The sequence below is a fragment of the Spea bombifrons genome, chromosome 10, assembly GCF_027358695.1.
Source record: "Spea bombifrons isolate aSpeBom1 chromosome 10, aSpeBom1.2.pri, whole genome shotgun sequence".
Taxonomy (NCBI): domain Eukaryota; kingdom Metazoa; phylum Chordata; class Amphibia; order Anura; family Pelobatidae; genus Spea; species Spea bombifrons.
The window spans coordinates 29,806,754-29,820,529 of NC_071096.1; the positions used below are offsets into that span (position 1 = coordinate 29,806,754).

General features: G+C 46.3%; 2 protein-coding genes across 2 annotated transcripts; one reads left to right on the forward strand and one right to left on the reverse strand.

Moving 5' to 3' along the window:
• The first annotated feature begins 61 nt into the window (after positions 1–61).
• VPS9D1 (VPS9 domain containing 1) lies at positions 62–8,087 on the forward strand. The gene is made up of 15 exons (XM_053448964.1): positions 62–243; positions 1,192–1,264; positions 1,528–1,620; positions 1,725–1,959; positions 2,035–2,146; positions 2,409–2,471; positions 2,656–2,708; positions 2,778–2,865; positions 3,029–3,114; positions 3,565–4,001; positions 4,495–4,624; positions 4,871–5,061; positions 5,259–5,325; positions 7,238–7,342; positions 7,833–8,087. Exons 1-15 carry the CDS (start codon positions 145–147, stop codon positions 7,930–7,932), a joined length of 1,932 nt encoding a protein of 643 aa, XP_053304939.1. The 5' UTR covers positions 62–144; the 3' UTR covers positions 7,933–8,087.
• A 2,139-nt stretch (positions 8,088–10,226) lies between these two features.
• Positions 10,227–13,153, reverse strand: LOC128467781 (uncharacterized). Its single transcript, XM_053449499.1, has 6 exons — positions 12,930–13,153; positions 12,674–12,781; positions 11,959–12,098; positions 11,177–11,273; positions 10,756–10,880; positions 10,227–10,661 (listed from the first exon to the last, which is right to left on the reverse strand). The coding sequence occupies exons 1-6, from the start codon at positions 13,012–13,014 to the stop codon at positions 10,485–10,487; spliced, it is 732 nt and encodes a 243-aa protein (XP_053305474.1). The 5' UTR covers positions 13,015–13,153; the 3' UTR covers positions 10,227–10,484.
• Positions 13,154–13,776: the final 623 nt, after the last annotated feature.

The following is a 13,776-nucleotide window of genomic DNA, read 5'->3' on the forward strand; positions in this document are numbered from 1 at the left end:
TGCTGCTACAACTCTATGGTTAAGCGTCAGGTCCGTCCCTTGGTTCGTCCCGTGCCTTTGGTACGACTTGTTTACGTTCCGGGCGGATACTGCAGCCGTTGTAGGAAGGTTCCGGGGATTATCTCGCTGCTGTCTGCTATAGTCATGGCTTCCTCTGCCGGAGACGGGGCTCTGAGGCCGCTCCAGAGAGCCATGAAGCTGGCAAACAAGGCCATCCAGCTGGACACAGGCAATCAGCACCAGGTAAGGAGGGCGATCGGGAGCCCAAGGACTGGGGAGGGCAGAGGCTGGAGAATGAGCCGTCATCCGGGCAGCTGTCATTCTCACATATCCTGAGGTCATTCTCACATATCCTGGGCTCATTCTCATATATCCTGGGCTCATTCTCATATATCCTGGGCTCATTCTCATATATCCTGGGCTCATTCTCATACTATTCTGGTGCCATCCGGGCAGCTGTCATCCTCATATTATCCCGATTCCATTCTCCTACTGGTGTCATCTGGCCAGCTTTCATTCCCCACACTATCCTGGGATAATTCCCACACTATCTCAGTGTCATCTGGGCAGCTGTCTTTATTTCACTATTCTTGTGTCAGCTGGATAACTGTCATCCCCATTTTATCCTGATGCCGTCCCCATTCTATCCTGATGCCGTCCCCATTCTATCCTGATGCCGTCCCCATTCTATCCTGATGCCGTCCCCATTCTATCCTGATGCCGTCCCCATTCTATCCTGATGCCGTCCCCATTCTATCCTGATGAAGTCCCCATACTATCCTGATGCCATGTGGGCAGCTGTCACCCCATAACTATCCTATAAGTATTGTAATGTCAGGATTCCCCAGTGCTTTCAGTATGGCTGTCTCTCTTAATTAAATAATGTTAATTAGCAGGGAGGTGACGATCTTTCTTATTAATTAATTGTAAAACTTGTTTTTCTGCTTTGATGTTGGCAACGTTACCAGTACTGAGTCCTGAGAAAAATACTCGTATCATTATTATATCATTAACACAGAACATCCCTTCTACTGTACAGCACCGCAAATATCGCAGCGCCACACAAATATGTTACAGTATCTATCACGCAAAACAAATAATGGGGCCAGCAGAAGTTTACGGTATCACAGGTAGCCAGATTGTAAGCCGAGATCTTGTTTTCCGTGTATTTTGACCCCGTGTTTATTTCAGGAGGCGTATGTGGAATACCTGAAATGTGTCAGTTACATTTCTCAGTTCCTCCTGGAAGAAGCGGAGCTGAAAGGTAATCTGGGTTTGTGCCGTCCACCTTTGCTTTGTGCGAGATCATTGACCCTAACAATGCAAATAATAGATTTCACAACCTCCCACCTAGTGAAGACTGTCAAGATACTCAAGACTCAGCACTTAACCCTAAACAGTCTGAAACTTAAAGATTGTAGGGCAGTTGATTCAGACATGTACCTACCCCCTCTTACACGGTGGGTACTGCTTTATACCTGTGCCCGCTGAGGACACTGTAACCCAGTTCTGTGTTTTTCTGGGCAGCTGGAAATGAAATGCTGACATCGGACCCACAGAAGCTGCTAAAGCTGGCAGAGCAGTGTTTAGAGAGAGCATGGACGACTGCAGGCAAACTGGGTTAGTTCCAATATGTATGCTGTACATTCCCCTATACGCTGTACTGTTACAGGCTGTATATTGTATTTTGCTTTAACGTACGTCTTGTCTGATTCCCGTTGCAGGTAGAACAGATACAGATCAGCCCTCGGTCACTACCTGTATCTCTAATGTCCCTGACCCTCCACCCAGCGAGGCATCCAGCACAGCTCCTGTTACCTCCAGCACTGTTCGCTCCCCTCTAGGCCGTTCGTGGGGTCACCGCAGAGCCTGCTCTGATGAGGCACAGAACCTCAGCCCTTTTCCGCCACCGGAAATGTTCCAGATGCTGTTGGCTGCTGAGGCACAGAGTTCCAGAAAGTGCGTTGTTTGTCTGTTTTTACTCCTATCGCATCACCTGTTTGTTGCGTTTAAGGTTTTACTTTGTACCTTCAGGGAGCTGACTCCTCTGGAGGAGGCGTCGCTACAGAACCAGAAGCTGAAGGCCACATACGAGGTCCGACTCTCCAGGCTGAACCCAAGTCAGGCTGCACAGAAAACCTCACTGGCGAGTAGCAAAGATCTTGTCACTTTCTTACGGAGATGCCGACTCAGATCTGGTCCTTGAGCTGTTATTAGACTGCCCTCAACCATCTAGCACCACAAGTTGTAAATGGTACTCATGGAGGAGTGCGTGAGACCTGTATGGACTCATACTTTGAGAGTGTTTGTTGGGCAATTAGGTTAGAGGTATAAATAAAATAATGTTAGATAAGGAATATAGATTCTGGACCGTGTTTCTGATAAATATCTCTCCTCATTATCATTAGACACTGTCCCTTCAGCGCCAAATGATGGAGAACTTGGTGATTGCCAAAGCCAGAGAAGAAACTGTATCCTTCGGGGCAAACACTAACTTAAACTGGAAGACCACCTGGTGGGAAGGGGGCTGTGTGGGTTGTCCTTGAATGGTGTTAAAATTCAGTTCATTTAAATGATAATCATTTCTCGAGCACCTTGTGGGCTAAGTAAATAAGGGTCTCAAAGACATGCAAATTCCTTACCTCCACCTCCCAGCTCCAGAGGAAAGCCGAAGAGAGAAGGCTGAGGCTTCAGGAAGAATCGAACAGGTACGCGAGGGGTGGCTGTTTATGAAGCACCATGGACCTCTTTACTTTTATCTTCTGCTTTCTCTGCAGGCGGTTTTCCAGAAACTCAAAGATGACTCCTGAAGAAGAAGAGCAACGGACCCTTTACACAGCAGTACTGGAGTATGAGCAGGATCACGTAGGTTCAAGAGAGAAAGCCTTATATCAATGCACACGCAGCATGACCCGTAACGAGACGTGTGAAATGTGTTACTGTAACATGATCCCCACCTTTCTTCTGTATCATTGCCCCTTTTCTAAGCTTCCTTAGCACGTATTTATACTATTTTTCTTTTTCCCAGGAATGGTCCAAAGCCTGCAAGATTAACATTAAAAGCAACCCCGGTGACACCAACCTGGTTTCCAGTTTTATGTATCAAATTCTCAGGTATTGACTGACAGTGGAGCTGATGGGGTCAGGGCTGTAGAGAGGACACTGCCCAGAATCTTCGGGTCTGTTTTCCGGTCACCTTGGCCGAGGCCACCGGCTTTATCCCAATGCATTGGGCTGAGTGCAGATTCCGTTACCTTCATCTATTGCTTCTGTATTGTCCTGAACAACGGGAGGGATCGATTTAATTGACCTTGATCTACATGAGCCAGCACGCAGACATTATAGGTGTTAGTTTGTCCTCTTGCAGTGTTTGAAGCAAAGTCTTTTCTCTTGGGGTTCTTTGTTATTCCGGAAGTCTCAGCTCCTGTGCCAAATCCAGTGCTGAAAACAAAGCACAAAACATATACGGCTGTCTACATTTCCCCCCAATCATTGCGCGGGCCAAGTTTTTGAAAGATACCTCCGTTGTTACCTCTATAATGATTGTGTGTTTTTCATTGACAGCACAGCTGATCACCCCATTTCAAAACTGCTAAGACGACTTCAGTACCAGATATACAGCCGACTGTACCCGGCCATCACTAAAGACCCGAGTCATACAGGGAACTTTTCCAAACTTTGTCGCCGATCTCTGCCTGTAGACGGACTCCCTGTTCTGGCCACCAGTTCTCAGCCCCTGAAGTCCTCGCAGAGTTTACACTGTCTTCCCTGCAGCCTGCGTCCCTCCATGCAGCACAGTCTGTCGGCGGTGGAGGGTCCGGACGGATGGGGTCTCTCCGAGGAAAAACAAGGAAAGAAAGGACGCGGCGACAATGACATGGAAAACTCATTTGAGGACTTGGAAAGCTTGTTATCGCCTACAGAGGACATCAAGGCCACGCAGATCTTAACAGGACCTCAGCTTTTAAAAGCCACAGTAAAAGAGATTCACAATGCCCAAGGTAAGAGCTGAGGCTGGTTACAATTGCAGTATGTTGACGACACTTTTAAATCATCGTTAATACTGTACAGCGGGGTAGGTAAGGTGGTCCGGACACCAGGGGGCAGCATTTGCTCTTATTGGATCCCAGCACTGATTTGCAAATCCCCTGAGTTCTACTAAAACAGCTTGGCTCAGACTAAGAGGCAGCAACAGAATGACATTTAATATCAAAAATGCATGCGAGTAGGGAGGAGACGCGTAGAATGGGAACACAGCTACAAATATCCTCCAAAAAATCCTAATGGAACAGTTGGGTTGGCGCAAACATGTGGGATTATGATCGCTGGATTATAGTGGTACAATGCGTGTGTTTTATTGGCATACATGAATTCTAAAGACCAAATGGAGTTTGCAGGGTTAAATTGATCAGCTTAAAACCGATAGAAATTATAGCAGTAGAGGATGATTGCTGTTGCCACCGTTAATGTTTCTTTTATTCCCCCCCACCCCAGACGCTCTGCTCTCCGCTTCGATCTTGTCTCTGGATTTGCCAGACACTCCTAGTATTAGGGATGTGTGTCTGGAGTGTTTGGAAGACAGTTTCTTCCCCCCTCTCTGGCCGGCGCTGCTTGCCCTTTACAGGTAACAACCAGCTTGCTTTGTGTCTTCTACCCGCGCCATCATAAAACACGCACTCCAACATACGATTGCGGATGAATGAAACACTGTGGTATTAATGGTGGCATCCCAAGATGCATGTGTTCCTATGCGTACACCAATGCGCAACTGTAACGTGCAGAGCATCGCATCAATGTAGCCAGCAGAAGGTGTTTATTCCTCCCCTCTGGAACAATGCAGGGCCCACCGATTCACCCTATTCATTCTCAGACAGGTATTCTATACACGTGAGGAATCCCTCCTCCAGACCATGGACAGTTACACCGCTGCTCATCCGTCTGTGCTGGGTGTCCCCCAGAAACTGTTCCCCCAGAATGTGAACGAGCCATACAAAGCTGCAGTTGAGGTGCTTGAACATCTCTCAGCGCTCCGCAGTCCCCAGAGGAAGCTGGACTGCATCGGTAAGAGAAAGAGTTAACCTGACCCTAATAGTTTTGATGGTAAATAATTACTCGGCCATAATCCGAATTGCACAGCTTCCGTGACAATTGATCAATCGTAGACATAAACTGGCTAAGCGTCATGGGATTAGAATTCTGCCGATCTGGAGACGTTGGTAGTCACCGTGTGCTTTTCAATGTATTTCTGTGTTCGCCAGTGAGAACCCTACGTGTGATTTGCGAGTGTGCGGAAGAATATAGCCCTACGTCTGGGACGTCCGCCATGTGAGTATTTTCATGCCTTTAATGAAAACTCAAAGTGGGACAGAGTTACACGGATTTCTGTTCCCATCTCTCCGTGTTCTGCCTATCTCCATTTCCGTGTCTCTTCCGGTTGCTCTCCCTCCTGCCGTGCTGAGCGCAGGTTGCTTGGTACATGATGTTTACTGGGTTCAGATATGAGCCGCCGCAGGGAACGTTGTTGATAAATGAGATGTGACAGTCACGGGCAGAGTCCTGTGGAGCACAGGAGGCTGCTGCCCTCCGCAGAGCAGCCGCTTCCAAGCAGAGCGACTGTCTGCTCTAATTAGCATAGATACCAAGGCATTGGAGGGGGCAGGATGAGAGCAACGTGAGGGGAAAAGCTGGGATATGGAAGGTTAGGGGGGCAGACACACTAAAATGGGAAGCCAGACAGGGAGACTGGAAAGGAGGACAAGACAGCAGACAGAGCTTGGAGGCAGCATAGGGGACAGCAAGAGGGCAGGAAGGCCGTGTACAGGAGAGCATGGTGGTACAGGTGGTGAGCGTATAGGGGATAGCAGTAGGGATGGAGGGCAGTATACAGGAGAGCATGGTGGGACAGGTGGTGAGAGTATAGGGGATAGCAGTAGGGATGGAGGACAGTATACAGGAGAGTATGGTGGTACAGGTGGTGAGAGTATAGGGGATAGCAGTAGGGATGGAGGACAGTATACAGGAGAGCATGGTGGGACAGGTGGTGAGAGTATAGGGGATAGCAGTAGGGATGGAGGACAGTATACAGGAGAGCATGGTGGGACAGGTGGTGAGAGTATAGGGGATAGCAGTAGGGATGGAGGGCAGTATACAGGAGAGCATGGTGGGACAGGTGGTGAGAGTATAGGGGATAGCAGTAGGGATGGAGGACAGTATACAGGAGAGCATGGTGGGACAGGTGGTGAGAGTATAGGGGATAGCAGTAGGGATGGAGGACAGTATACAGGAGAGTATGGTGGGACAGGTGGTGAGAGTATAGGGGATAGCAGTAGGGATGGAGGGCAGTATACAGGAGAGTATGGTGGTACAGGTGGTGAGAGTATAGGGGATAGCAGTAGGGATGGAGGACAGTATACAGGAGAGTATGGTGGTACAGGTGGTGAGAGTATAGGGGATAGCAGTAGGGATGGAGGACAGTATACAGGAGAGTATGGTGGGACAGGTGGTAAGAGTATAGGGGATAGCAGTAGGGATGGAGGGCAGTATACAGGAGAGCATGGTGGGACAGGTGGTAAGAGTATAGGGGACAGCAGTAGGGATGGAGGGCAGTATACGGTAGAGTATGGTGGTGGTACAGGTGGTGAGAGAATAGGGGACAGCATAGAGTGGTTGGGCAGAGTGTACAGAGGAGAGCATACTCTGGCTGAACAGTGAGTTTAGAACAGGAGGATGACTAAGGGCCATGTAGGGTAGAACCTGGAGTTAGATCCTGGACGAGAGGAGTTAGATGTGAGATAATTAGGGCAGTGTTTGATGCTGGGTAAAGACAGCTGAGAGCATTAAACACAGACAGTCAATAGTCTTCGGCACAAAGGCCAACAGCTCACAATGAGACTTAAAGATCAAAACGTAGACACATCAGCATTCTCAGTGGCCCCTTTCTAACCCCAGACATCAGGTGACAGCCTTGGGAGTATGATCCCAGACACGGTCCATGGAGGTCTGAAAACCTCTGTAATCAGTACGGACATATTACCACCGGCTTCCCACAACCCATCACAGCAAGAGACCCTGTACCCCCACCGTCCTTCTCCATGACAATCAAAAACCTGAAGACGATGTTTACACGTAAAGAAAGGATCTTATGCAATTACTCATCGTGTTTTGTGAACGTGATCACCTGCAGAGCCTCCGTTGTATGTTCCATAAATCGGCACCTCTAACCTGCGGTCTCTTTCAGCGGGGCCGACTACCTCTTGCCTATCCTGGTGTATGTAGTGCTAAGGAGCCGAATGTCTCGCCTACTGTCTGAGTGTGCGGCGCTGGAGGAGTTTATCCACGAAGGGTGAGCGGGCCGGCTGGACATGTGACAACTTAAATAAACCTTAAAATCATCAGCTGGTTAATTAGGGAAGAGAGAATTGTCTCTGTGATGCCAGATACTCATGGCAGTAACATGACATCACACACCAGACAGGCTTCCTTCTCCCCCCGAGCGCTTTATCCAGACACACTCTCCTCACTTTTACTCCGCTTCCCTCTGCAGCCCTCTCCTCTATCCTCTTATTTTTCACTTCATCCCTCTTTGCGCCCCGACCCTCCATCTGCTCTTACTTTTGCCTCTCCTACACACCTCTCTTTCACTATTCTATTTACTACCTCCCATAGTCCTCAATAAATGTTTGATTGATTGATGATGATGATGATGATTGTATTGTTTTATCTGCAAAACTTTTTTTTTTTCCTTAATTTGTTTTTTTTTTATTATTTTATTTTTGTTTTTACTAAATACTCACTGTTGGAATCTTTTGTTTCTTTACTGTTTCCTGTTTCAGATATTTGGTTGGCGAGGAAGGGTACTGTCTGACTTCTCTGCAAAGTGCTGTCTCTTACCTGGAAACCCTTCCCAGACCTTTAACCCCGTCGACAGCCTGATTCAGAATGCCAAGATGCCTGTTACTGCTGAAATTCTTCTTTTTTTGGGGGGGGGGTTACAGGGCTCAGGAAACGAAAGTTCTGCCTCAGCTTTGGGAATGATGTTACCTTTTTATAATGCACCTTAACTGTAAATAAATAATTATTGTATACCATCAGCTGCCAATCGCTTTATTCCGTTATTTCTAACCAAAGGGTTAAAAATGTAATTTACACAACTAGCGTTTCTACCAGTAAAGAATAGGAAAACCGGGCTTTTCTCACATATTTCTGCTGGGATTTAATGAGTTATTTTAAATGATGGTGATTTGCAGTGACGGCTCTTAACGAGGGATAATACATCCCTGGTGAGCGTTTCAAAGTTCAGTGATTTTTCTCCTTTCTTTTTCTTTTAAGAGATCCAGACTAGCCTTTAAATAACGGTGGGCCGCCGTGATGGCCCTTTATCTAATATAACGTGAAGGTGAGCACATGGGAAATGTCAAGTTTCTTCCCGGAATGCACAAACCTTTGTTAAAAAGTGTTATTTTTGAACTGGTGGAATCCCACGTGGATTAAATATAAAACGTAGGCTAAGCAAGCATTAAAACAATTAATACCATGTTTTCATTTCATTAACACTTTAAATTACTTATTTTCTCTTAAAGGTATATGTATATTAAGTGTATATATATATATATATATATATATTTTTATTTTTTATTTTATTTTATTTTATTTTTATTTATTTTTTTTTGTGTGTTTCCCAAACTTCAAGTGCCAGTATAGAGCATACAAAAATTACTCCATGGGAATTTATAGGCATCTTAAATGTGTTAGCCTTTTCCGTTTGGCCTGTAAGGTTGCCCCATGTCTATGTATATATATATATATATATATATATATATATATATATATATATATATATATATATATACATATATATATATATATATGTGTGTGTGTGTGTGTATGTATATGTATGTATATATATATATATATATATATATATATATATATTATAGGTAATATACCTTCAGATCAGTGAAAAGATACCACGTGAAGTATGGATAGAAAAACTCTTGATTGGTATCCCTGCACCAAACTAGTTAAAAACCAAAACCGTTGTCTCTGCGTGCGTCGGATTCATGGAATCCTATAAATACGTTCGATTCCAGCCTGCACCCCCATGGCTGGCAAAGGATGAGGGTCTGTTGCTTTGCTCGTGTTACAAGTCTGCGTGTCTCACACGGAGACTAATGGAAATATTGCTGGTTCTCATTAACATACAATAGCTCCACGGGAGAACGTCTGCGTGGCTGCGGTCCTCACGCTCGGAGTCTACTCACGCCATCAACAAAGCAATCCTACGCTTACAACAAATTAAACGCCGGTTTAGATGCATTTTTTTGTAAATCTTTATTTAACACAACAAAATAGCTGAAGGTACAAAGAGTGATGGGAGTTACACATGTAACTTTTTCAGAGATTACATGGGGGGGGTGAAGGGGTTAATGATCCCTTGACCTGCAGCCATCTCCTCAATATTAAACTCCCAGCCAAAGGATTTCGAGTAATAATAACAGTCATATGACTCTCATAAACCACAAAGACTTTCAAATGGAAAAGAAACGGCTGTTTGATGTCATAAGAGATAAATGTCAGAATATAGAATCGCAGACCAAAGGTTTTATTGTATTAAGGGGTGTTTTAGTAATTACGCGTCGTGACATCCCATGGCATGAACCATACTGACCCACGAACATATCTAGCACAGATATTTTAGTACTAATAAATATTTTAATGATCCAATCTTGTGGGATGTAATATCTGCACACACTTTACATTAGATCCCCGCGATATCTGAATTAACGGAGTACAATGGTCCCGTTACTCACCTCCACCTGGACACACAGCCGGCTAATCTCAGAAAAAAGGAGGAAAAACACCAAAACTGCTCACGTAATCCCTGTTAGACAGACAGACCCGGCCAGAGGAAGCACTCCCTGCTCATACTCCACTAAGGGAGAGCGTATGGAACAAACCATTCCAGATTGGCGGAGGTGGAATTATCAGTCCTAAATAACTTTCAATGCAGTTCATCTGCCTCTAATCACAGCCTGGTACGCAAGTGCCTACTAGATCCTTAAAGACGATCACTGGGAGGGGGAAGCAGCTATGGGCTGAAGCCTTGGGGTTGTTTTGGGCAGCTGCCCATTTTTCCCGTGGTCAAGACAGCCCATGGTTACGGCTGAAAGCAATCTAGGATTAGCTGGTTGATGGCATATAAATGGTGGACCTTTGGAAGGGCAACTGTCTCCCAGGGCATAATGGGAATCTACTGGGTACACTAGGGTCTGGATACTGGGAGGTTGTACACTAGAATGGAGTTACTGGCTCTGTTGGATGTTGTGTGGGGATTCTTCAAAGCGCTTGACATTGCGGTGACGCCTAAACCATGGACAAATTGTAATACAGTATGGAGTACCACGTAGTGTCGCACACAGCGGGGGGCATCACTGCACTGTAGGGATGGGAATCAGGTTTTCGTCTGGGGAGATGAGCTCCAGAGCTCACAGCTTTCCTTCCAAAGTCAGCGTCTTGAGGTCAGCGGTAGAGTTTGCACACAGGACCGCGTGGGACACCCGTCTCTTCTCCACCAAAGAAGATACCGCCTCCCCCACCTCCAGGTGACTCACGTACCCGGGGCCGAGACGCTCCGGTGGGGCTACACCCATGTTGATCTTAACCTACAGACATTATAATTCAGAGAAGGAGTTAACGTTGTCCACGATCGCAACATTCTCATCTTATGTCCTAAATGTCCTTTGTGTTGATACAAACCTCGTTTAGCTTACAAGCGACATCTGGGTACTCTTCACGAACCACTTGGGAGAATGCCAAGGCTCCGGCTGCGCCCAGGGTCAGGAATCCAGTGCCAGGCATCAGCAGACGTTCCCCGGCACCCCCTGAGGCAAAAATGGACAGTAGTTACCGCTATTACCCCTGTGGATGCTATATTATAGAAGTGAGACGTTAGAGACCCCTACTCTTATATGTTACAGAATAGGATATTATGACACACAAGCTGTTCTTGAGTAACATGAGGTGCAGCATTCAATTATCTTGCCCCATGGGAACCAATGTGTGATCGCAAGCATCTACATCGCGGTGAGAGTGCAAAGCAATTGGCCCTTACAATTTTACTTTTTGACTCCTAATACATAATGGCAGATGAATGGGTTATAAGGGTAACGACCCCCACCTGTGATAAAAGTGTAAGTCCCATTCGGGTTGTCCTTGACCAGAGGGAAGAAAGCTTTCCATGCGGTGAAAGTGCTCAAAAGAAGGGTCTCCAGAACCTACAGAGAGAAGAAATGTCATCTGAACCAACACAACACCAAACTCCCAACACGGAGAACTAAATAACGGCCATTTACATCCTTAGGTATAGGGAGACTATATACTTAACCTCTCAGCCACCAAAACCAGTCTCTATGTGGGTTTCTGCCCCAAACTAGAGGGTTTTAACCTACTTTCATGTCTTGTGACTCTGCAGACGCTTGTAGACCAACCCAAGCCATTCACAGACATACAAACACAACGTATAACTTTACTTATTAAAGGACTGTGATGTGTTAAAGCCCAATAACTACCTCCAGCTGCCGTAATGCCTTTTTATAGCTGCTTATATGATCGTTTTAAAGCGTTGCCACTCATCTTGACCAACTATTGAGTGTGGAGGTCCAGCGGGGACAGGCGCGTGCTAAATACATTATGTAATCTAATAATCTATAGGCTTTCCAATGCACAGACCTGCATTATTCCACTAGCAGAGGGATTAAAAAGCTCTACCCTGCCATTTCACACAGTAACGCATGGTTTGCTAATCCGAAACATGCCGAAAACACATTTACAACTGGAAGCACGTATGTAAAGCACTTAATTGCATTGCTATGGGATGAATATCTCATGGATACTCAGACTGAGCGTGTTTGTGTGTTGGGTTGGCTGTTTTGGCCAGTCTTGATACCCTCCGTGACATACCCTCTGCAGCTCCTGCAGCGACTGAGTATGGGGGGGACCTCCTTGCCACCAGCTGAACCCAAGAGAAGACACCACGTCTGTCACCTTCCCCACCTGGCGGAGTAGGGCAGCGGCAGCCTCCTGTGCGCCTTCCTCGGCTCCTGTTCAAGACAAACACAGCGGTTCCAGAAGTCAGACTCAGGGCACGACAGCCAGAAAGCCAACGCATTGCGGCAAATAACTTAAACCGACAAAGAAAAGGCAGAAGAACCGAACCCCATCTGACCGTAGAGAGCGGACGGTGGACTACAGGGCCAAGGAGGACAAAGGACGTGCAGATAAAAGCTAAAGGAGACTACTGTACTGACAATGCACTATACATATTAATGTACCGTATAGATACTGCATTACTACATACAAAGATCATTTAAAGTCCCGAGCTGAGCATGCCACGGACAGGCGTGTCTGGGAAATCACGGCAAACAGGCAGATTCGGACGGCGCTTGTCATAACCGCATACATATACATCACAACTCTGTACATCTAACAAGTACGGAGGACAGGCACTAAAGGATACAGGAGAGTCGTTTCTTGGAATCCTCTTATTGATCTGTTTTTTGGATGGAACTCGAGGCGGGGCATTAACAAAGTCACCAGGTAAGCAAACAGGTAAGCACGAGGACAGCAGTTTGCCCCCAGGCACAGCCGAATGGCCTCTTGCCCCGATGCCTCTTACCCACGTCTCCCACCAGGGTATGGAGACTCTCTCTACAAGACGCTGGCACAAAATTCTTCAGCTTCTCCAGGCGTGTGCTGTCCCGAGATATGACCGCTACCTGGAACCCTGTTACAAAGAGAAAGGTGCAGATAGAGCGCAGGGTATATTTCATGATGACTACAACAAACACGGGCGGTATGTCGGGATGTAAGTTATCGATTGTTCGCGGGTTGGGTTGTCTGTCCTCATAGTCCTACCCTCTACTTTTACTTACCTTTCTCCAGGAGACATTTAACAATCCCAGAGCCCACAGTGCCAGCTCCTCCGAGCACCAAAATCAGCCTTTGTGATGAAGACATATCGATGAAACCGCAGGAAAAAAAGAGATCACTCCAGCGGGGAAGAGGGTCACGGAGCTGAACGAGAGACAGCACGGTAATCGCTGGAAAGAGAACTCCTTCACAGAGACCCGATATTAATAGTAAGGAACTCCTGATCCCTCCCCAAATCCATCATACCTCCCCAACTGCCACCCCCCAAACCAAGCAAACCCCACCCTCCCTCATCCTTATGTTAAATCCCCTTTGGGGTAAATCTCTTGGATGACCAATTTTGCATATGCCACCTAGAGATGATAATCTGACTGCAAGCTCTGTGGGTTAGGGAATAAGAATTAGATTTGTGCGCACGTCTAATAAATGACATAACTAGAATTCCAGGTGAAACGTACAAATCCAGCGCTGTGAATGCGTTCAGACAGCTCAATGTGTGTCAGATCCCAGATTCTGGACGGTTTAACGCAAGATTATCAAACTATAATCATTAGAGGAGAAGCTTTACGCTACTGTGTACATTATCAGCTGCCAGAGGGCGCCCTCTGCAGGCCATCCCGCTCATTACAACCTACAGATTTCTAAAGAATGTAAAAGATGACCTGAAATGTTAGTGCATAAAGAGAAAAATAGCTCTTCTTACATCACGTGTACACATAAAGCACTGCAAGTATTCATACAATGGCAAGTGAACCAGATGGAGACGTTAGTCGACGCCGACACCTTTTATCGGGCCAAGACAGAAAAAGAGTTAGGGTCACATAAGCTTTTGAGACCTCAGAGGTGTCT